The following is a 21,661-nucleotide window of genomic DNA, read 5'->3' on the forward strand; positions in this document are numbered from 1 at the left end:
GTCAAGAGGTGTAGTAAGCTACGGATGTTTTTATATGTTTCTTGTGCATCTTGCAATCATTCACTGCTGCTGATTGTCTCAGCCTTAGCAGTAGAAAGGGCCTCACAGCGCACAACACGTGATCCTGTCCCTGAGTCCAGCCCGTGAGCAGGTACAGCAGGGTTCCTCATTACACCCCTAATTAGCTGAATACCTGGAGGCCTAAATACTGGCCTTGCACCTGCAGCATGAACACTTTCCCGTGTCTTTGAGCCATGCTGTTGCCTATGGCACATCCCACACTCCATTTCTTAGCTGTCAGACATCAGTCTGAGACACTAGCAGAGATCAGGTCGTGTTTCTACTTAGTCCTTGCTTTTAGTGCTAGATGAAATTGTGACTTTTTGTTTTTCTGATAGAGTGCTGTCTACAAGGGAGACTACACTGCGACACACCCAACCGTGAGGATGTTCTGGGAAACGTTTCATGCATTTCCCTTGGAAAAGAAGAAGAAATTTCTCTGTAAGTATTCTGCAGTGGTACAGGCTGTTATCTGAAATTGACAAATCAATGTCACTGGGGGGGAGATGTCACTTTATTTGGCAATAAAAGGGGAGAGGAGGAGAAATACATGGTTTTAAGGGCAGGTGGCTCTGAGTTTGTTGCTACAGCTGGCAACTGTTGCTCCCTTGGGGCATCATGTTGAGGGAATATTGTGTCCCAAGGGCAACCTGGGAAAGCACTGAAAGGAGCCACTTTTTATTTTCGGACTGGTTTTGTTTCCTGATTTTGTGCCCACTAATGTGAATCTGTTTGGAAACACTTGGTGTCAAGCACAGAGATGGAGGCATGCTGAGGAAAGCACTGTTTTATTGAAGGATTATTCAGATTTACATGTCCTGAAAGAATCTAGCTCCAAGAAGTGTTGAGTGTCGTGTGGCAGTTTTGCTGAGCGGGCAGTCACCGTCCCCTTACTTGGCCAGACCTGAAGCAGTTGCTGTCTTTCTCTAGAGCATTGCTCCCAGCAAACTCAGCAACATGCGGCCCAATTCTCTGCTGCTGCAGCTCCACTGACCGCAGCTTTCTTATGTATTGGCACATGCTTCCAGGAAAAAGCTTTGGAAAAAAAAAAAAAAAAGGCTGAGAGAGCTACAAGTGTTCAGCACGGAGATGAGACAGCTCAAGGGGCATCTTCTCAGAGCCGTACAAGTGTGAGGGTGCCTGTCCTAACCGGCCTGCCTTCTCTCTGCTTCTCCTAGTGTTCCTGACGGGCAGCGACCGCATTCCCATCTACGGCATGTCAAGCCTTCGCATCGTCATCCAGTCCACAGCCAGCGGGGAGCAGTACCTGCCCGTGGCGCACACCTGCTACAATCTCCTGGACTTGCCCAAGTACAGCAGCAAGGAGATCCTCAGCGCCCGGCTGGTGCAAGCCATCGATCACTATGAGGGCTTCAGCTTGGCTTGACGTGTGTGGGAGAGGCACAGGCACTTGGGTACAGAGGAAGAAAGCGACGGGCTTGGCTTTATTTTTATAAAGGAAGGGATCAGGACATTTTGGGGGAAAAATAATAGTAATAATCATAGATGCAGCTGATGCAGTCTCAGCCTGATGCTGCCAGTATTTTGTGGGGCTTAGCAGGGAGAGACTTTAGCTTTGAGTTTTCTGATCTACTGAACAAAATGAGTTTGGTGGGCTTTTTTGTTGTTTCCCCTCCAACTTCACAGCACTACTTTGTAGTTTGCTTTTATTGTCCCCCCTCCCTTTCCTGCCCCCCACCTTTCCTTTTCATTCAGTTTAAACCTTTGGTGTTCCTTGCATTTAGGCTACGGTGGAAATTCAGGATGAAATAGTGATCTTTTTGAAAAGCTGTGATTTCCCCCATCCTTTTTTTTTTTTCTTCCCTTTTTAAATGCAAGCTGGTTCTTGCTTGCTTTGAATGGACATATCCCCCCTGCCCTCCGCTCCTTGGCAGACGGTACTGGGCTGGGGCGCCAGCTGTGACCCCGAGGACAGTGTATTAGTTGCGGTACGTGCTCTGTCTCTTTGCACCAGTCTATCTCACGGAGAATATGGTGGTTTGGGGTTTGGCATGTCTTTATTTTGTCTTAAATTTTGTTTCTAAGCAGCGTCTTTTTAAAGAAGCTTCAGACTCCTCTGAGTAAAGGCTTGGGGAAGGTCAAACCATACCTGTAATAATGGGTTTCTCAAATTGCTTCTCTCTTGTGTTGGTTTTCTGCTGGTAAGTAAGTCTACAGGTTAGGCAGGTAGGCTTAGCTGAGGCCTCGTTTTTATTCAAACCAGAAATGTTGTTCCAACGCAAGGTGAGGTGGCTGCTTTTACCATTCCTGCCTTTCTCAGAGGAGTCATGCCGGAGAGTGAGGGAGTGTGTGAGTGTAAGCGGTGTTTACACGCTCTCCAGCCTCATTAGGTCAGAGGAAAAGAAAGAAGCATGAAATCCACGTTTGTGTGGTAACCCTCTCCTTGGAGGCTGGTTTTATTTCTGCTGGTAGGATTATTTTACTGCGTGGTGTGGGAGGAGCCCTTGTCATCTGGTTTGCCCAGTAAGTGCTGGGACCCCTAGAGGACAACCTTCATGAATTAGGTTGGACAGGTACGTTAGGAGTTGAGTAGGCAAAAGCATTAACTGAATTTGTCCTGTACGATTGGAGAGCCTTTATTATTCTCCTTCTCCCAGTCCCACCACCCATTAAATGACATGCAACTGATTTCCTCATTTCTTCAGGTCTTGGTGTAAATCTCATTTTAAGCCTAGGGTGGTTTTCAAATTGACTTGTTATTAGGACATAGTATTTATGCACCACGTTCAATATATAGTATTGAACTTTGCACCTCGTAACAAAGGATTTTAGGCTTTTTTTTTTTTAAGACAAGCTGTTGGCTACACTGAGAGCCCTTCAGCCTCTTTCTAATGCAACAAATAGAAGACATATACAATTATATCAAATGTTTATTTTCGATGTGTGTGTACATAGGTCAGTATTATGCAATAAATTTGATGTTTAATTCTGACTCACTGGCTGCCTTTATGTTGGGAAGCGAAGGAGGAGCTGCTCTGAGCAGCTCAAGGCACAGACTCTGCCTCTCCCTGGGATCTCCACTGTCTCACAGCTTCATCTCTGAGCACCTGGAAGAAGGACTCTGCCTAGCTCTTCATTAACCCTGCTGCTGGTAAGCATTCCATCCCCATCAAATGCTGCCCTGCCATCTCCAATTACAAATCAGGGAGTTTTTTTCACCTGCCCCTCCTGGCTCACCTGAAATCCATCTGTCTCCATGCCTTCATTCTGTTTTTCTCCTCCTTCCCATGCACCTTGCAGGCACCATTGTGGCACAGGACACAAATTGGCTCTTCCCTCGGCTGTTCAAGTGCCAGTGAGTGACTGCTTTGCAAACATCTATTCCACAGAGGAACAGGGAAACACCTCAGGTTGGTCTGGCGCTTACTGTCTAAAATTTGCACATACCAGTAAGAATAAGTGATGTCTTAGCAGCATGATTAGAAGATAATATCCTTAGCTTTACTGCCTTTACTAAACATCAATTATTTGACTGTTTACTCTGGAGTAAACAGACTGAAAGCAAATGAAACCTGTAAGAATGACAAGTTTCTCATCCATCTTTAACTCTTGCACTCTTATTTTGCCCACAACCAGATAATTGTCATTTAAATAATTCACAGATGTGTGTCTGAAATGGCCCTGGTTCATGGGCCCATACTGCCCTCCTACAGCAGCTGTAGTGACAGGGAAAGGGCTGTCTTACACTAACAGCTCACTCGTATCCCATAAAGTAGATCTGTGCACAGTACTCCACATCTTTTAAAAACAGTCTTGTAGTTAATATTCTTCAGGCAATAGACAGTGATGTTGGCATGTACAAACCGTAAAACAGAGCACACAGTTGCTGCTTAGATGGGTTTAGAGGAGTGCAGTGAGGCAAAGAGCCTGGGTGGCTGTTGTGGTTAGGGGGAAGTCAAATCAGCTGTGGAAGATACAAAGAGATCTTAGTGCTCAGGTCTTGGAGCCCTCATCCTCTGCAGGCCTGGAAGATGGGAGCAACAGCATCTGGAAACGCAGGACAGAAAGCTGACCATTTGTGTGAGTCTTTGCAAGATTGGAATTTTAAAATCCACTTGGAGGGGTCTTTCTGAGCAGTTTCCTTCACAATCAGGCAGATTATGATTAGATTTGATTTTATTTTTGCCAGTGGGAAAAGAACAGTTTAAAAAGAGAGATGGCTACGCATATATATTCTTCTCTTTTAATGTACAATTTCAGTTAACAGGTTGTGTTACCTTTAGCTTTCAAAGTTCAAAAATAGAAACTCTCTAAAGTGCATAATTGTACTTACATTTCATACAAACTATCTGAAATTCTAGCAATATGCCATGTAAACAGCGATAACTAAGCATCAGAAAATGCTACAATCTCCTCAGTTTAAAAATAAAATGGACTGTTCCCTACATATCATTTATCAAGATTTGTCAGGGGCAAAACCCAGCAAAACAGATAATTTATCAGTACACAGTGCAAACAGGCTTTTAAAAACAAGCAGAGAAAACATACTCCGGGAAAGCCTTGGCCCAGTGAAAAATGTATGACTAGGAAGAAAGGGGCAGAAACTGTTGCTCGTGACCCTATGAAGGTGTCTAGGCCAGATTCACCAACGTCCTCCAGCTTTAGCCCGCTGTAATTTAGCAGAATCCCAAATGCAGATCAGCTTGCTGCACACCGTCACCATATATGCTTTGAAGCACCTTGAGGAACCGGGCCTGAACACCACCAACAGTCTGCACCACCAACTTTTTGGAGCCCCACTGCTCATCGCACGCTTTTACTAGCGGAGTAGTGCTGCATGATGGTGGCTCAGCAGCTGTACCTAAAGCAACCACAAGAGCTGACCGCAGGCTGACACGTCCCTAAGCCCCGGCAGAAGGCCAAAGGCACAGCTCTGATTCCTTGGGCTGCCCTGGCTCCAGACAGGCATTTGCTTCCCTCGCACTCCAACATCTTCAAAAGCAGTTTCTGAGCCTGTTTGACACACTCAGGGGAGGCACAGCCCCACCTCTCCCACCTATGGAAACCCAACATCTCTGAAAAGCCAAGCCCCAGAACAGCACCCAAGTCCTCCAGACTCTTTGGAAATAAGAAATTCAGTCTCCACCGATTTAATTAGGAGGGTGCAATTCTGCAATCAATCAGTAAAATCAGCCCCCCTCCTAAGTGCTTTCATTAATAATTAACTTCATCACTGTCTTACCCAGGCGGAGTACTGATGGGCACGGGCAGACCCAGGGGAGGAAGGCTGCCTTCTGAAGCGTTTGTGGGATCCCGAAGCGACCCACCTCAACACCGGTTTTGGCAAGAACTAACACAGCACACACAGCAAGTTGAGGAGGGGTTAGTCTGAGTAGCACAACCCAAAAACCCACAGAAAAAGAAAGGGAGAAATGGTTCTGGGAGTCCACTGCTTGCCTGCTCCCCTGCGACTTGCGTGAGGCCTGGCGCTGCGCTTGGCCTCGGCTGCTTGGCTCCTGCTCCAGTTTCCAGGGCCCAGACGTACAACAGGGCAGCATTACTCCGTGGCTTTGGGGTTGAGACCTAGTCCCAAGAGCTGCGTCCCGGTTCCAGCAGGAAGCGTTGCTGGGCAGTATCGGCCCGTGCACACAAACTCCTGGAGCGCCAGAGCAAGCCCAGGTGGCTGATGTTACACTGCAGAGTTATCGGCCCTCAGCTACTGGCTTTGTTCCCGGACTCACGGCCTTTCGCTCCTTCAGGCAGCGATTGTCTGACAAGAGAAGTGGAATCTGCTGTCCCAGGGCCTCCTTTTCTGCACGTCATACAGGTGGAAATGTCGAGTTGTCCAGTCCTGCCCCTGAGACACACGCCCTCTCCATGGGCAACGTGTGGCTTGGGGCTTTCAGTTCCCTGCAGGATCCTGTGCCGCAGCACTACCTGTGCACAACAAAGCCACTGGGAAGAAAACACAGTCTGCTGTTGCCACAATCACAGCGTCCTTGCTCCAGCCCACACTGCCTGATGGTCTACAACAAAGAACAAAATGTAGGCTAGCCAGTCCATATGACATCGACGCTGACCATTCACCTTAGGCTCTTGTATTCATTAACAGATAATGAAGCACACGAGGCGGGTCTTCCCGATACCTGACACCAGGTATTTAACAGCAGCTACCAAAATCCCAAGAGGTTCTGACCTGTAGTTGATAAAAACCTCTTTTCTTCCCAGTTGCCCACACATGGTCATACCCTTACAGTACCTCCTGCCAAGTGGAACAAGCAGGCAAGAACTCTGCTGCGTTTTCTTTGCCATCCCAAACAGCTGTAGATACTTCCTCCTAGTTAATTGAATTGGCAGGCAAAAAACAACAACAAAAAAAAAGGCAGGGAAAAAAAAAACAACTCAACCCTGGGCCCTGGTCACCCATGTAACTCAAACTAGTCTGGGGCTATAACCAGGATAACCTTCCAGCATTCAGAAAGAGCAACAGAAGATGCTGGATTCCAAACAGTCTGGTCAAAAGTCTGAGCAAATCTTTACTGTAGCTACAAGAGAACAATCTTGGTGCTAATCTGACCTGTGCCTTTACGTGAGATCAAGTTAGGGCACACGTCTGGTAAACTGAAGTGAAAGCTAGTTGATGATTTAATCACTATTCATGCTACTTTGTCTCTTGCTATGATATCCCGGAAAGGAGAAAAAAAATAAGAGCATGGTTGGCTTTGATATTCTAAATATTACAGGATCTGTAAGCAAATCAAAACACAAGAATCCCTTCTGTGCAGTCACTGAGGACAGCATCATGTCTCCTACGCTGGCAAACTCCATTTGGGCATCAGGCCTGGAGAAAGAGTGGACAACAGCAAATGTAGAGAGTGATGGCAAGCCACCCTTCCTCCCCCTCCTGCCTCTGGGATTGGCCCTTCAGTTCCCAGGGGGCTCCTCAGCCCTCCCCAGCCAGGCTTCTGGTGCATCCACTTCATGCAGTTGTCCACTTGGTGCTCTCTCTTCTACGTTTACTGGCGAAACCAATCTCCTCCTTTACATTATCTTTGAGCTAATATCTCTTTTACTGATGAGGACCTCCAGCAGCCTCAGCTTGGCCTTAATCTGCTTGTATTCATTGTATTCTTCAGACATAGGAGTGCGGTCTTCTTTCTGCACGTTCCTAGGGGGAGTAAAAAGAGGTCATGAGGATTTCTGTGCCAGGACATCTTCCCTCAGCAGCCTCCCTCCACCCCCCGACAATATCAGGAGTAAGACCTACAAGACAGCTCACCTCCTCCACTACCCATCAGGGAATAAAAACAAAGTAATTTTTATTCTTTGAGAGAAGACGGCAGGGGCAAGGCAAATGTCCCAGCAAAGTGGGGGAAGCTTGCATGTCAAGGCTGAACAGAATCCCATGGTTCTAAATGCAAAATCTTATTTGAAGCATGTCCTACTTCACTGGAATTGTCAGCCTCTACACAACAGTTGGTCAAAACAAAACAAAACAATACAAATAGATGAACCCTTTCCTTTTCAGGAGCCATCTGAATGTCAGCCTGCTAGATGCCAAAATAAAATACAGCTTTTCTTGGCTTGGAACCACAGGAAGAAAATATTTATTCAGATTTCTCTAAGCTTAAGTGAAACTCAAGATTCAATGATTATACAAGAATCTCTCAGGATGGTGGGTAGTGGCAAGAATCACAGAATGTTTTGGGTTGGATAGGACCTCAAAGATCACCTAGTTCCAACCCCCCTGACACGGGCAGAGACACCTTCTGCTAAACCAGGTTTCTCAAAGCCTCATCCAGCCTGGCCTTTAACACGTCCAGGGATGGGTCATCCACAACTCCTTTGGGCAACTTGTTCCAGTGCCTCACCACCCTCTGAGTAAAGAATTTATTCCTTACAACTAATCTAAATCTACCCTTTTTCATTTAAAACCATTACTCCTTGTCCTATCACTGCACTCCCTGACAAAGAGTCCCTCCCCAGCTTTCCTGTAGGACCCCTGTAGGTACTGGCAGGCCGCTATATGGTCACCCAGGGGCCTTCTCTTCTCCAGGCTGAAAAAATCCAACTCCCTCAGCCTTTCTTCATAGTAGAGGTGCTCCAGCCCTCTGTTCATCCTCACAGCCCTTATCCTGTGGACTCATTCTAATTGGTCCATGCCCTTCTTGTGCTGGGGGCCAAAGGGCTGAACGCAATACTCCAGATGAGGTCTCATGAGGGCAGAATCCCCTCCTTGCCCTGCTGGCCTTGCTGCTTTTAGTGCAGCCCAGAAAATGGTTGGCTTTCTGGGCTGCAAGTATTCACTGCCAGATCATGCTGAGCTGCTCATCAACCAACACCCCCAAGTCCTTCTCCTCAGGGCTGCTCTCAATCCGCTCACTGCTCAGCCTGTATTCGTACTTGGGATTTCCCTGGCCCAGGTGCAGGCCCTTGCACTTGGCCTTGCTGAACTTCATGAGGTTTGCCCAGGCCCACCTCTCAAGCCTGTTCAGGTCCCTCTGGATGACATCCCTTCCCTCCAGCATAATAATTTCAGGAGTATAAATATATTAAAGCATTTTACCAGCTCATTTATGAGGAGCTTTTTCTGAGGAACACATTTAGCTATATTGAGGCAGAAATACTTGTTAAACTAGTGTATGAATACCTCATAGACAAGCAAGAATAGGACAGAGATCTAAACATTCTATATAATTAATAAAAAAGCAAATTATTTTATCACTGAGGAACCGTTTCATTATTCTTATTAATTGTGCTAGAGGCAGTTGGATTTTCAGTATTTATACTTGCACTTCCCACTGCTTTTCCTAAGAAAACGTTGTCTAAGAGGCTGTGGTCCTTAAAGTTCTTTGGAAAAAAGTCATTAATTTTAATGGGCAACAGAAATGAATGTGGGTAAAGCAATAATGACAATGCAGTATGTAATAGTGAATTCACATAAGTTTCCACAGTTGGAGGCCTTTGTAAACACCAAACTGAACTTAAGAATAACTGAAGGACAGAGGGATAGCTGAGAAATTACCTTCCATTTTGTCGGAAAAAATTATCTTCAAAGTCTCTTAATTTTTTTCTGATTCGCTTTTTCTCCTCTCTGACTTCTTGCAGCTGCTCTAATAGTTCAGGGCTGTTGGGTTTAAACATAAACATGATTATACTTATGTACACAACTATAACTGAAAACATAGAGTAAATATACAAATGCATGGTTGTATAGATGCCAAGCGAGAGAGCTGCTCCTGAAAGCAGCCCTGGCAACCTGATGTTAATTGCAACACAAAGCTCTCTGAATTTATTTCAGCAAAATGATTATTTAATTAGGCTGAAACCTCAAAGGAGGTCAAGTGTGCATCACACAATTCATCACTAATTTCTATGAAACTTACTTGCTGAAGATGGATATGGTTTTGGTGAGTTTTATAGGATCATGATTCAATGGACATGAATTAAAACTACCACATATGTGTGGGCACAGTAGACCTCGGTGCTTAGCACTAATGGGACTAGCTCAACTTGATGTCTCCAAAAACTGAAAAATCTTGTAGAGTGCAGGATTGTTTTCACAATAAAGGCTTGCCATAGGTGAAGTGAAGCTACCATTTAGTCCAAGAATCCAAAGATACATAAGTCAAATATCAGTATCAGGACAGGGTAGTTTTCTTCCAAACTCTTGGGAGTTTTGGAGAAAAAACAGACCCTCAAAAAAGGGTCTATTGCATTTAGAGCTGAACTGCAAAAGATTCTGAATCAGAACATAAATGAAAAGCAAAACAAAACAAAACAAAATCTATACACTTTTCTTACAAATAAAATGCCATCTTATCAAGAAGTAACATTTTTAAGTTGTCTGCAAATTCAACGTACATGGATGCTTCATGGAGATTTGAAAGCCCCATATCCTGGTTGCTCCTTGATGGCATCTTATCATCCACCGGGGAAACAAAGCCATCAGCATCATCTTCTAGTTGATCCAAGAAGCTACGCACGTTGAAGTCTGTTTTCATAGTAATTGTGAAATCTGGCTTTACATTGCTGTCCTCCTCGGAGCCCTCCTCTTCCTCCTACACACAAGGACAGAACACCCCCAAAACAGAGTAAGTTACTGCTTCCCTTCTCAGAAACAAGTATCTCCTTTCACGACATGCACTGGGAACAGATATGGAAAGAAGCTGATAAGAGCAAGCACTTCAACTGCTAAGCAAGACAATACACCAGAATATCACCAGGAAGAGTCCCTACACCCAGAGCATGTCAGAGAAACTGTGATTACCAGCTCAGATTGCTTAAGGAAACCCAAGACAACAAAACAGTGAAAAACTATCTAAGTTTCTTAGTAAGCTGTTGCTTTATTTAATTTATATATTCTGATACAAATAAAACCATTTACAGCCATGTCTAAAGCTTACCCGTGGTCCTCTACGTGCCCCTACCAACACACAAGACAGCACATGGATTGCCAGGTTAACATGTGAAGTGTTCTCTCAACTGACACAGCTCAACAGCTCTCTCTAATGGCTGAGAATCCAAGACCTCAAATGCTCTTGGAGTGATAATGAGCTCAGATCAGTCTTTCTATGGCCAAATATTGGATATGATTGACTGTAAAAGCTTGCAATTGCTAACGTGATCCTGACATCAGCTTTATTTTACAGCCATTTAACTAACCAGGAAGAATCTAAGCATATATATATACACACATATTTATATACATATATAAAAGCCTTTGAGGACTAATGTTATTGAAGACTTCAACTGTATCCAAAAATATATTGTTGCAGCGGGATCAAAACTAGCTATTTTCTTTGTGTGATTCCTTGCTAATAGTTAAATTATTCCTAAGAGATTGCTCCCATATTTCAAGCAAAAAGGGAGAAAATAACACTGGGACCTGGCAGAGTCCCATTAAATCCCCAAAGTCAATGATTTATAAGTGCATACATTTACATGAAATTGGAATTTGCCCAGAGTTTTCTTTTCATTTTAAAGCTCTAGGTGATGAAGATGCAAACCAAAGCCAGAGGCCAAGAATTACAACCATGATGGAGGATTGAGGATGGAAAGAAGATTAGCTGCAGAGAAGCTTTGAGCAATAAGGATAATAATAATAATAATAATGATAATAAAAGATACTGAGAAGATTGAAAACATCTCAGAAGAATCTGTAGGGAACTACTGAAAATGAAAGCAGTTTTTAGCACATGACTAGATAAGATCCTTTCTCCAGACAAATTGTAGAGCTTAAACAGAAGGTACAAAATGCGCCTTCACGAGAAGAACTGCAGCTGTAACAGCAGTCACGTACTGTTGATAAACCCTGCAGATAACTTCGGGCTGGAAGGAGGGAAGGGAGAGCATCCCTCCCTGCCATTCACAGGACCCCAGGCGTGCTGTCCTGCCCGGCTGGGTAATGGCAGCTAGGACTGAAACAGGATAATGCCATCACTGCTGGGGTGCAGCGAAGGATTTGCTAAGTCAGTCTAACCAGTAAAAATGATACTCTTATTTTAGGGGAATCCCTTCAGCACCAAAGGAGGAGCCCCCTTGCCCTTTCCTGTGAGAGCAAGTTGCTTCTGGCTTCCAGTTCTGGAGAGAAAAGGAAAGGACCGTTTTCATAAGCAATGTAGGAAACTGTTCCCAAAGAGAGGAGCAAAGTCTCCATGTAACTTGAATCTGCACATCTGGCAGCAGCCTCTTCCCCACGGACACGGGTGAGCCTGTGTCAGCTAATGGGGGCTGGCACAGCAGGCTGGCCTGCCTGCCTCACTCCAGGGCACGAGCACGCACCCCAAGCCAGCAAGAATTATTCTGGCCCAGAGCTGAGGAGCAAGCCTCCTGCCAAAGAAAGCACATGGGAGGAAAGGACAGTGTAGAAATTTCACTTGTTTAGACCTCAGTGCCAAAACACTACATCTGCCTGTCACAAGACCTCTTAAAGCATTTTGCTGTTTAAAGTGAAGGAGCAAATTAAAAAAAAAATCTGAGCAAGAACTCTAATGGACAAGGCCATTGCTCTGAAGAATTCTTATATGGGAGTCTTATTTTAAACCTGCTCTGCCATTTACATCTCTAACCAAAATTATCTTCATTGACTACATCCATTTGGCTTGCACCTGCTTGGATCTTTAGACAATTGTGAGGCATTTAAAGTTTAAAGAGCTACAAATATAAAATCTCCAGAGTAACCCAACACCAGTACTCCCAGCCAGCAAGGATTCCAGTGATATTCTAAACACAGTCAATATTCAAGATATTCTACCCAAACGTTCTGCAAAGCATCACTCAAACCACCCTTCAAGCTTTTATCCAGCTCTCACATATACTTGGAAAAAACAACAGGAAAGTGACAGTGGGGCTCATCAACACAGGTAGTGCTCTGTTCACAATGTACCCATATGGGGGAAAACTCTTGGGCTTGTTAGCAATTTTCTCTGAGTGTAGTACACTGAAAATCTGCTGTGCGCAGCTTTGCTGGGCCCCAGTTAAATGTTAATTGCCATGTGTTAATGGGCTTAATGTCACTCTGATCTTTGTCAGTGACACCACAGCTCTCCATTGCTCCCTGCAGGACACTGGTGAGCTGGTGAGGTACTGCCCAGTGCAGCACTAGCCACACTAGTCACCAAAGGTCACCACGCTTCATAGCTGTAACTTTTGACATTGGGTGCAAGCACAGTTGAAAAATAGAGGACACAAAAATACCCGAAACAACCCAATAACCTGGCCCAGGCCACTATCACAGACCTGATCCAGCAGTTATCTAGAAAATGCTGAGAACTCTGTGCTCATGCTCCAGTTGAACGTGCTTCGGTCTATAATCTGGTTTTAATGAATATGTGCCTTGAACAGCTCACTAGTACACAAACTACCAGAATTGCCTTATCACAGAACCACCCTGGATGTGTAGGTTTGCAGTACCTACACCATTAACCAAACTCTGGTTGGATAACACACAAATGACATGAGTGTGTTGAAATGCTTTTTCCTGTTACACTGCAATGAGAAAAACAGACCAGGGCCCAGCTCCACACTGCTCGTCCTAGCTGACAGCTGGACTTCCCTTCTCAGGGGAAGAAGGACCAATATTTTAAGTCTTCACCACCAAGAGCTACCACCCCACAGCAGCATGAGAAAGAAACACAACCATCCTACCATCCCAATCTGACCGAGTGTTAGCAAATTGAACTGAATTGTTCTTCATTCCATTCTCTTATTACTTGCTGAGAAATACCATTTGCAAAATAGTGAAAAAGAGCCCCGGATAAAACAAGCACGTGAATGGGAGAAGGTACGAATCCTTTAAGTGCCTGGTTCACTCCATGTGTGAGTGTTAGTTTTGTGAGATCTCATTCCAGCCACGGTGCTGTGTGCAAGTCACAGAGCTTTGGAGTGAGAGACACTATTGCAAAACAAGTTAGTGTTATTAAAAAAAGGAGGAAAGCAAGACGACAATTACAACCCAAGGTGCAAAGGATAACTGTGAGTTTTTCAGCAAAGTAACATACATTATATGCAGGTGGCAAGGGAGGGGGAAGGAGAAGGGAAAGAACGCAAAGCCAAGGAAAATGTTTAGTCTTATCTACAACAAGGGAAGAGTTTGATCAGAACTGGACAGGCTTAAAGCAGCTACTGATTTTTCAGGAAGACACTGCAAAAAAATCAACACTGATGGAAAAGAAAAATCAATCAATCATTCTCTTTCATTGGTGTAAGGGGAAAAATTGATGCAAACTGAGCAATTAGTTAGCAGCTGGAGGTCTTCACCTTTATCTCCTTGAAGAAGGAAGCTGTTTCGCCCTCGATAATTGGCTGCAGCAAAGGGCTTCTCCGCTTGCTGGAGGGGGAACCCTGTGACAGGTGTTAACAAGTACGTTACATTAGGAACCCCCTTCTCCTCCACCACCTGCTCTCAGATCATTCTCACTCACTCATTCGCTCTCTCTCAGTTCATGGCCAGACCATCAGGAACAATCCATTTCTTAAAGAACAAAAATGTGCCTGGCAAACCCTCTGAACCTTGGACCACTCTCTCTCAAGATCTTGCTTAGCAAGGAACACCATTGCCAAACACTTCAGAAAAAGTCTTGGATGCTGGAACACTGGCTGGGCAGGAACTACGAAGTAAAGGCTGCAAGAAAATAACCCCCCAGCCTGAGGCCTATACACAAACACACACACACACACACACACGCACTTGGTTGACTCTTCAGAGCTATGGTGTAAGGCCTGCTGGACTCTCCAGCCCTGCTTTCCAGGAGCCAGATTTCCCACTGAAGTGCCTGATGATGTAGAGATGGATTTTCAAATGCATCCTTCCCCTACATGAAACTCTCACTGCTCTTATTAGAGGGTCTGGGGAAAGCCAGTCTCCTCTCTCCTGTGCTAGCCAGTGTGCAGTTTCAGTTTCCTGTCTAAATAGCACCTAAGCTCTCTTTTGAGAGCTTTGCCTTAAGCTGTCCATGCACAACTACAGGGTTTCTTCCTTCTGATGCGCAGCAGCATCTTCACAGCTCAAATTTTAGGGAGAACTTTGCATATTCAAAGAGGGACAGCTTTTGTTTTAAATGCAAGACAACCTCCCACTGTTTGCAGAAGAAAACTACTTGTTGGTGTGATTGACTGCACTCAAGTAATGATGTGCCAGTCCATCCAATTCAGCAAACAGCCTACAAAAAAAAAAAGCCATCACAGCAGTGCTGCCTGGGAACAGTGGAAATGGTAAGGGATCTTACATGACAGGGAAAATAGGAACCAAGATAAAACAATTCTCTTTCTTTAGACAGGCTAAAAAAAATCTGGGTGTATATTTAGGTCAAATAATTTTTAAAAAGTGGCCCACACAAGCTGTCTAGAATTTGAGATGCTACATTTGCTCTCTAGAGGGGTGTGCTGGATTCCAAGCTGGTAGCAACATTTCCTTGCTACCACCTTGAGTGAGGAGGCGTCTACCACTTACAGGATCTCTTTAATAGAAGTCAGGAGACTGTTCCCCTTTCTCTCAGCCAAGGAGCCTGGTATCTCTGCCTTGAGACCCATGGAAGCCTACATTCCTGTATAACCAAGCAACATGGAAGACCTACAGTTCTGAGTGGATTGGTAAGGCAAGGGAAGTCAGGCTGTAGCCAAACGTAAGATGATGAAATAACAGGAGCAGCCCAATGGAAAGATGAGAACAATCAAAAAGTGAGATGTGTCCCACGGCTAATGAGCAGGCACTTGAATCCCCTGACCAGCTTTGCCCGACTTCAGCGTATGGCACGCCACTGATTCACTCGTTTACCTGCCTTTAGGTTATAAGGGAGTTGGCCATACTGATCGTGCTGTATGCCAAGGTGTAGTGAATCCTGTTTACTCAGCTCTAAACTGAAGTAAGAGCCCCTGAAAGAAAGTTTCACTTACAATGATAGGGATGGTGTTGGCTCTGGAGAGGATCTGCTTGACCAAGCGATATCTGTCATATAAGGGCTTCATCACCTGTCGTTCATTTTTGGTAACCTGTAAAGGAAAAAGAAACGAGAAACATGAATTCTGCAGCAGCAGATACTCCGTTCTACAATGTATGTGCCTGTTATCACCATTATCCAGAGGGGCTTGAAGGGAATTTCATAAGGATGATAACAGCACTAGCATGGGTTAGAAATGCTAAAGTACTTGGGTATGTCATTGCATCTCCTGTCCTAGGTGCCTGATCCCATCCATCCCACCCAGGCTGTGGGATGTTTTGTAATGTGGCTGTGTAAGACAGATTTAAACAACCAGCTTTCACAGAACAATATGACCCACGGAGACAGCAGTCTGTGCTTGTAATCACATCTACCATTAAGAGACACAACATGGGATTTCCCACCCTTATTCTTGTGGCTGGGACCCCAGAGGCAGTTTATGATCCAGGAAAAGAGAAAAGAGCTGCAATGACTGCCTCCCCAAGGATGCTTTCCCAGGGAAGTTAAACTATAGATTTCACAAAAGCTGACTTTCCTGTTTTGCTCTTCCTCTTTACTTCCCTTTCAAGATAGCCCTTCCTTGTCTTTTAATACCCTGCCTTTCCCCTCCACCCTTCCTCCCAGCAACTTTGCTGGGGACAAGAGTTACCACACACCTGAGACAGGATGAATCTATCACAGCTGTTGTGGCACAGAGCAGGCAAAATAGTGCTGTAACACCCACCCTGAGCCCTACTTATACTACTCTTAGTTTGAGTATTGCAGACTGCTAGATTTCATTCCTGTTGTTCCTTCAGATCCATGCTAAGCAGAAAACCTCAGTGGTACTGACAGTGCAGAAGGGAAGACCTAACAGACAATAGCTAGTGTGGGAAAGCAAAGGCCTGTCCAGCTAAGTACTAGTTGCAAGGAAGTTGGTTTCTATTTCTTCAATGGTTTGTTACAGCAGGGTTAGAAAACAAAACAATTAGCCAACCAACCTGATCATCATCTTTCTTTGCATGCAGCATTGTCTAACCCACATCCTATGACTGTCCTTCCATTAGATCTTTTCTTTAACTTTAGATTATAAAACTCTTCTGAGAGGAAGCCTTAACTGACTCCGGTATCATTTGTAGATTCCAAGACTTTTTACTGCTGTCAATAACCAGTTGATGAAAAAATCTAAATCAACAGCATTAACCCAATGAACTTTGCACAGCCTCCCCTTCCACAGTAGAAACAGGAGGAAAGAGAATACAGCTTGAGATAGGGAGGAGATTTTAACATGAACTGTGGTTTGTTTTGTCTGCATCTGACTTTCATTGGAGTAAGCTTTTTAAAGCTTTTACATCATCCTGCCAGAGCAGAAGAGGGCATTGGTTTGCAAGGGGCAGATGAGGTACTGCAAATATTGCCAGGAGTGAGACTGGCAGGAACAGACTAAGAATTCAGAGGTAGCATCTTCCTTCTAATAAATTAAGCTTATTTCCTTTGTTGGGGGGCAGATGAATAGGGAGAAAGAAGAAGGAAGAGTTTTTTACTGCTTTTTGGGCTCAATGTAAGCATCTCCAAGCCTGATATAGTGCATATAAATGAGCAGTTTTTGCTCTATGGACTGCACGTCTGCTTCACACCTCTGAAGAACAGTCTGGCTCCCATACCTGACAACCTCAAACTGGCTGTTCATCGAGTGAGCAAACAGCTTGTGTGGATGAGGGGGATGTGAGCAGCATCACACAACTCACTGAACACTCTCTGTATCAAATTTTGCGTTTGTATGTCTGCATTCAATTGGAGGCAATTTGCTAGCCACTGCAACTTTGGATGTCTCTCTGCATCAAATCAAGCATAAAACTGGAGAAACTGAAGAAAGCTTACAGGACTTATATTACTCCTAGCTTTACCACATTAGCAGTTAATAGAACACGAGGCACAGCACTACTGTTGGCTCAGGCAACCTCTGCTATTAAAAAAAAAAAAAAGACTATGCTGAGACTGAGAACCAAACCTCCAGTTCTTGGCATTTCAAAGTAGATCAATGCCCCTGTTCTGTACAGGAAGATAAACATAAGCCTCAGAATGGGCAGAAAATCCTTAGGTATGCTTAGGAATAGAAAAAATAAATTACATGCTCCAGAGTCTGAATATCACCACAGAGGAAGAACACAAAGAATTAATTTAGGCAAGGCAGTTAAGTGTACGAGGCTTGAGTCAGCCCTGCAGACGTGCACCAGAACATTTAAACAGAAAGCAGGCTCTGAAAGAAAAGGTTTTGCGCATGGGCAAACTGTCTCACTAGGTAAACATTAGTAATACCAGTGAAACCTGAATATATTTTGGGAGAACATCAAAATGCAAAAAAGCTGTCAGAATAACAGAGCCTTTGACACAACCCTGGAGCACACTCCATATGGCAAATAGCAGCAGCCAAGGAAGAGACCATTGCTTACATTGTTGGAGCAGCTTGAGAATTTCTAGAGATGGACGTTTTTGCTTAACTAAAACAGTTCAGTTCTACCTCTGCAGGTTCGTCTGTCACTGGTACAGAAAGACCTAGCTGCACAATAAATCTGAGCTCCATTGTTTTTATTGTTTAGTTAAATATCTTAAAAAAAAAAAAAAAAAAATCTTGGCTGAACTATCCCCATTCTCCTCAAGCTCCCAGTATTTTTCCACTGTTGCAGTGCCAGGAGCTGGGTACAGCAAAAGCTGATCAGCTGCAGCCTCCCTTGCTATGCAGTTCCATGTTGCTAGGTATAGACTGCTTACTTAAAAACAAATACATTGAAAAGTGGTTGTATAAATAAAGCATCAGAAGGTGTGTGTGGGGGGAAAGGTATGCTGACAAGATAGGCTCTGGGCTTGCTCTCTTTTTAAACAGATTTAAGAGAGTTTACTTCAACAAGGTGTCACCTGCTGATTTATGTCATTGTAATAGCAAAAGCAGATTCAGATTCTGCCTGAAAAGACCAGGCAGATTTAAGTGAATTCTCTTGTGCTGGCCTTTTGCTATTTTATACAATAATAAAATTGCACGTCCTTTCATAACAACCACAGTTTTCTCTTTCTGGTATACGTGACTGTATGGTATTAGTTCTTCATGAAGGCATTTATTTAAATTAGCAACACTTTTTAAAACAATGGACAAAGGAGGAAATAATTGAGAAGCAAAAGGAAGGAAGAAATCAGGACTGCCATGCAGTAGGAGAATGACAGATTTGTGAGCTGTACTAATCCAATATTCTTTATAAGCAGTAATTTGCTGCTCCCAAGCCACTGGTCAAGAAATTAGCACCACCCTGAAATTAAGTTACTTTACCTCTATGGATGGTAACGAAGATTATAATGAAGTGAAAGAGGAGGAGGGATCCATACAAAGCCAACCAGAGTACGTGGTGGCTTGGAACCTGTGTTTTTGTCACGGAAGGAATCAACAGGTCACAATATTTAACTCTCTGTCTTCACAAATACTTTTGCTTTGTTAAGATCAAACGTACGAGAAACCTCGTACCCTTCCCTTCCACATGGAAACAAACAGTTTCTCAGGGGAAGAAAAAAGCCTCATCTCAACTTATGTCATGATGCTCAGGAGACAAACTATTTCATGAATCCAGCACAAAAGGATTATCAAATTGCAAGATGCAAGTGCCTCCTTGCAAATAGCAAGGTGCTGGGAGAAAAGATGTAGCTCCCCTAAGATTGTGCATTGTTTGCACACCTGTATTCCAGTGAGCCATTAATACTAGCAAATTGCAAATTCTTGGCTGGATGGGGAACCATGCACAATTAACTATTCCTGTGCCTACTGTATCCCCAGCTAAGCTGGTGAATCAGCAGGGCTGCAAACTGAATGTCTGTGGATCCTAATGAGTGTGATGCCAAAATAAAGCACAGTCAACTTGGTTCAGCCTGTAGGCTCAGTCCTACAGGTACATGTCACGTCCAGCACTGTGTGCAGACACCATCCTGCTGAGAACAGACTCCTCAGCAGCAACAGTAGTGAGGAAGCAAGGAGGTGACTGGAGTATGCACGTGTGGTTAGAACAGCAAGAAGTCCTAGTGACTGTGACATCAAAGGAGCACTGAGGGATCACTTACGACAAAGACATATAAAGACATACTTTGAAAAAATGCTGCTGTACGTACCGGTCTGCCATGAATGCTTTCGTAATACAGCAAAGCTTTTTGAAGAGCCACTTTCTCAGCTGCTATCTGATCTCTTGTCATGTCCTATGAAAAGTGTCAGAGAGAGAAGAGGAAGAAAAAAAATTAAATGCCTAAACTCCAACCATACTAATTTGTGGCCTAATAAATGTCCTGGCATTTTTTCATTAATGTTTTGAAGACTCATCTTTGCTTTCTAGTCCCCCCCCACACCCTTTTCCAACTATATTACTGAAACAACTTACCATGCACAGAGCCATATACACAACACAAGCAAGTAAAACCCAAATAACCTTTGTATACGAAAGCATTGTATGTACATAATGGGGATTTATTGATTCTCAGCATGCTTCGAACAACCAATGCTAAGCAACTTTTAATGACGGTGGCTGTTTTTCACTTACAATGATCCGAGTTGTAAGTCCAGCCACAAAATGCATGTTCCTTCTTGTCTTCCAAATCCGAGACAAGCTCCAGAAAACCTCTTGCAAAGCTTGCCATCATTGCTTTGACTGCCACAAACACACTTAGCTGAGAACTAAAGTGCAGTCAGACCATCTCCTTCTGCCAATTCTGCTATGAAGTGAAAAGCTCCAGCAGACAGGCTGAAGGGACCAAGCCAAAAAAAAGGGCAGACAGTTGGAAGAGACTTTCCTAAGTTTGCCAGAGCTTCCCCACTGAACTTGCCTTCTCTACCACTGCACCAAATACTATCATATGCCTTCTTTAAAAGGTCAAGACTGTATTCTTGCTGCCTTCAGAAAACAGCCAAACACTTCTGCAAATCTAGTAAACAAAGATAATACTGTCTGCCCCTCTCTTACAGAGTACTGCACAATTCACACACCAGAGGACTCAAGGGCTTCATTTACAAGGCTACCCAAAACTCAGGAACTAGCAACATCAGACAAAAAGACCTCTCTGCTGATACAGAAACTAACTGAGCTTTACATGACACTCAGAAATGCTCTGATAAAATGCCCCAAGACAAGAGCATTCATCTTTGGCGAGAAGAAAATAGATGAATTAATCTCCAGAATCACTGGAAGACTCAGAATTTTCCAAAAGCAAATAAAGACAGAAACAGTGAAATGCAAAGCAGGAAATACTGCAGGAATTCAGAACTGTTACTTGGAATCTGTGAGAATCAGAAAAGAACAAACAATACCATTCAGTAGAAACAGAGCTCTGTTTAAAAAATAAAATAAAATAAAATAAAATAAAATAAAATAAAATAAAATAAAATAAAATAAAATAAAATAAAATAAAATAAAATAAAATAAAATAAAATAAAATAAAATAAAATAAAATAAAATAAAAAATCACAGACACCAAACATAGAGGGAAATAAACTAAATCAAGTGAGTTGAGCCAGGAGGAAAGCCTGTAGACTTTGTGACAAAATGTGAAAGAACACAAGGTTTTCACAAGGGTCCATGCAACCATGAGCTGCACACTTGTACTTAAAGGCCTAAATTTGAATTGAATATATTTTACCTTTATATCCTCAGGTCGGTTTGTCTCTGCTCGTTTTTCCTGAAGCTTCTTCTGGATAGAATCAAGGGTCACTTCCACGGCAGGCTTGGCAGATTTATCTGACAGGTCTTGCTTCTTGTCATCTTCCTTTTCGAGCTGAGAACCGAAGCTCTTGGGGAGAGTGTTGCTCCGTTGACGCACCACAGGGCCAAGGTCTTCCTCTGATATCTTCAGTTTTGATTCTAAACAGGGACATATGGGTCATAAGAGGAGTATTTTTTCTTTTTTAAAATGTGACAGTGACAGGAACACTGCCCAACATCAAATTTAAACAAGGCAAAGTCCACCTGCCCCCAGAAGGTACACCAATGGTGGCTGCTCACCTTTAAGTTGTTTTCGGAATTTAGCCAAATCATTTGTCCATTTGAGCACTTCAGGGTTGGCTGCTTTGTCACTGTGGGAAGGCTGGGAGGAAAAAACAGTCATGTTGAATCTGTGTTAAACCAACAGGAGAGACCCACTGAAACAAGTGTATGTCACAGCAGCACAGAGCATGGGCACAGGCTTCTGACTGGTTC

The 21,661-nt window shown here is 43.7% G+C and overlaps 2 protein-coding genes across 13 annotated transcripts in view; one reads left to right on the plus strand and one right to left on the minus strand.

Annotated features, from left to right (window-relative positions):
- HERC3 (HECT and RLD domain containing E3 ubiquitin protein ligase 3) overlaps positions 1-3,013 on the plus strand; it is a 36,488-nt gene extending 33,475 nt beyond the window's left edge. For both annotated transcript variants that reach the window (XM_068681683.1, XM_068681684.1), the window contains 2 exons: positions 399-501; positions 1,239-3,013. In XM_068681683.1, coding sequence (XP_068537784.1) covers positions 399-501; positions 1,239-1,447 — 312 coding nt within the window. In that variant the 3' untranslated portion in view covers positions 1,448-3,013. The remainder of the gene's footprint in view (positions 1-398; positions 502-1,238) is intronic.
- A 1,166-nt stretch (positions 3,014-4,179) lies between these two features.
- FAM13A (family with sequence similarity 13 member A) overlaps positions 4,180-21,661 on the minus strand; it is a 127,150-nt gene continuing 109,668 nt past the window's right edge. For 10 of the 11 annotated variants that reach the window (XM_068681689.1, XM_068681687.1, XM_068681686.1 and 7 more), the window contains 8 exons: positions 21,467-21,548; positions 21,105-21,325; positions 19,590-19,673; positions 15,418-15,513; positions 13,783-13,866; positions 9,886-10,082; positions 9,047-9,148; positions 4,180-7,189 (listed from right to left, as the gene is read on the minus strand). In XM_068681689.1, the coding sequence (XP_068537790.1) occupies positions 7,063-7,189; positions 9,047-9,148; positions 9,886-10,082; positions 13,783-13,866; positions 15,418-15,513; positions 19,590-19,673; positions 21,105-21,325; positions 21,467-21,548 (993 nt within the window). In that variant the 3' untranslated portion in view covers positions 4,180-7,062. The remainder of the gene's footprint in view (positions 7,190-9,046; positions 9,149-9,885; positions 10,083-13,782; positions 13,867-15,417; positions 15,514-19,589; positions 19,674-21,104; positions 21,326-21,466; positions 21,549-21,661) is intronic. The other variant, XM_068681688.1, reaches the window with a different exon arrangement.

This window comes from Anas acuta, chromosome 4, assembly GCF_963932015.1.
Source record: "Anas acuta chromosome 4, bAnaAcu1.1, whole genome shotgun sequence".
Lineage (NCBI taxonomy): Eukaryota > Metazoa > Chordata > Aves > Anseriformes > Anatidae > Anas > Anas acuta.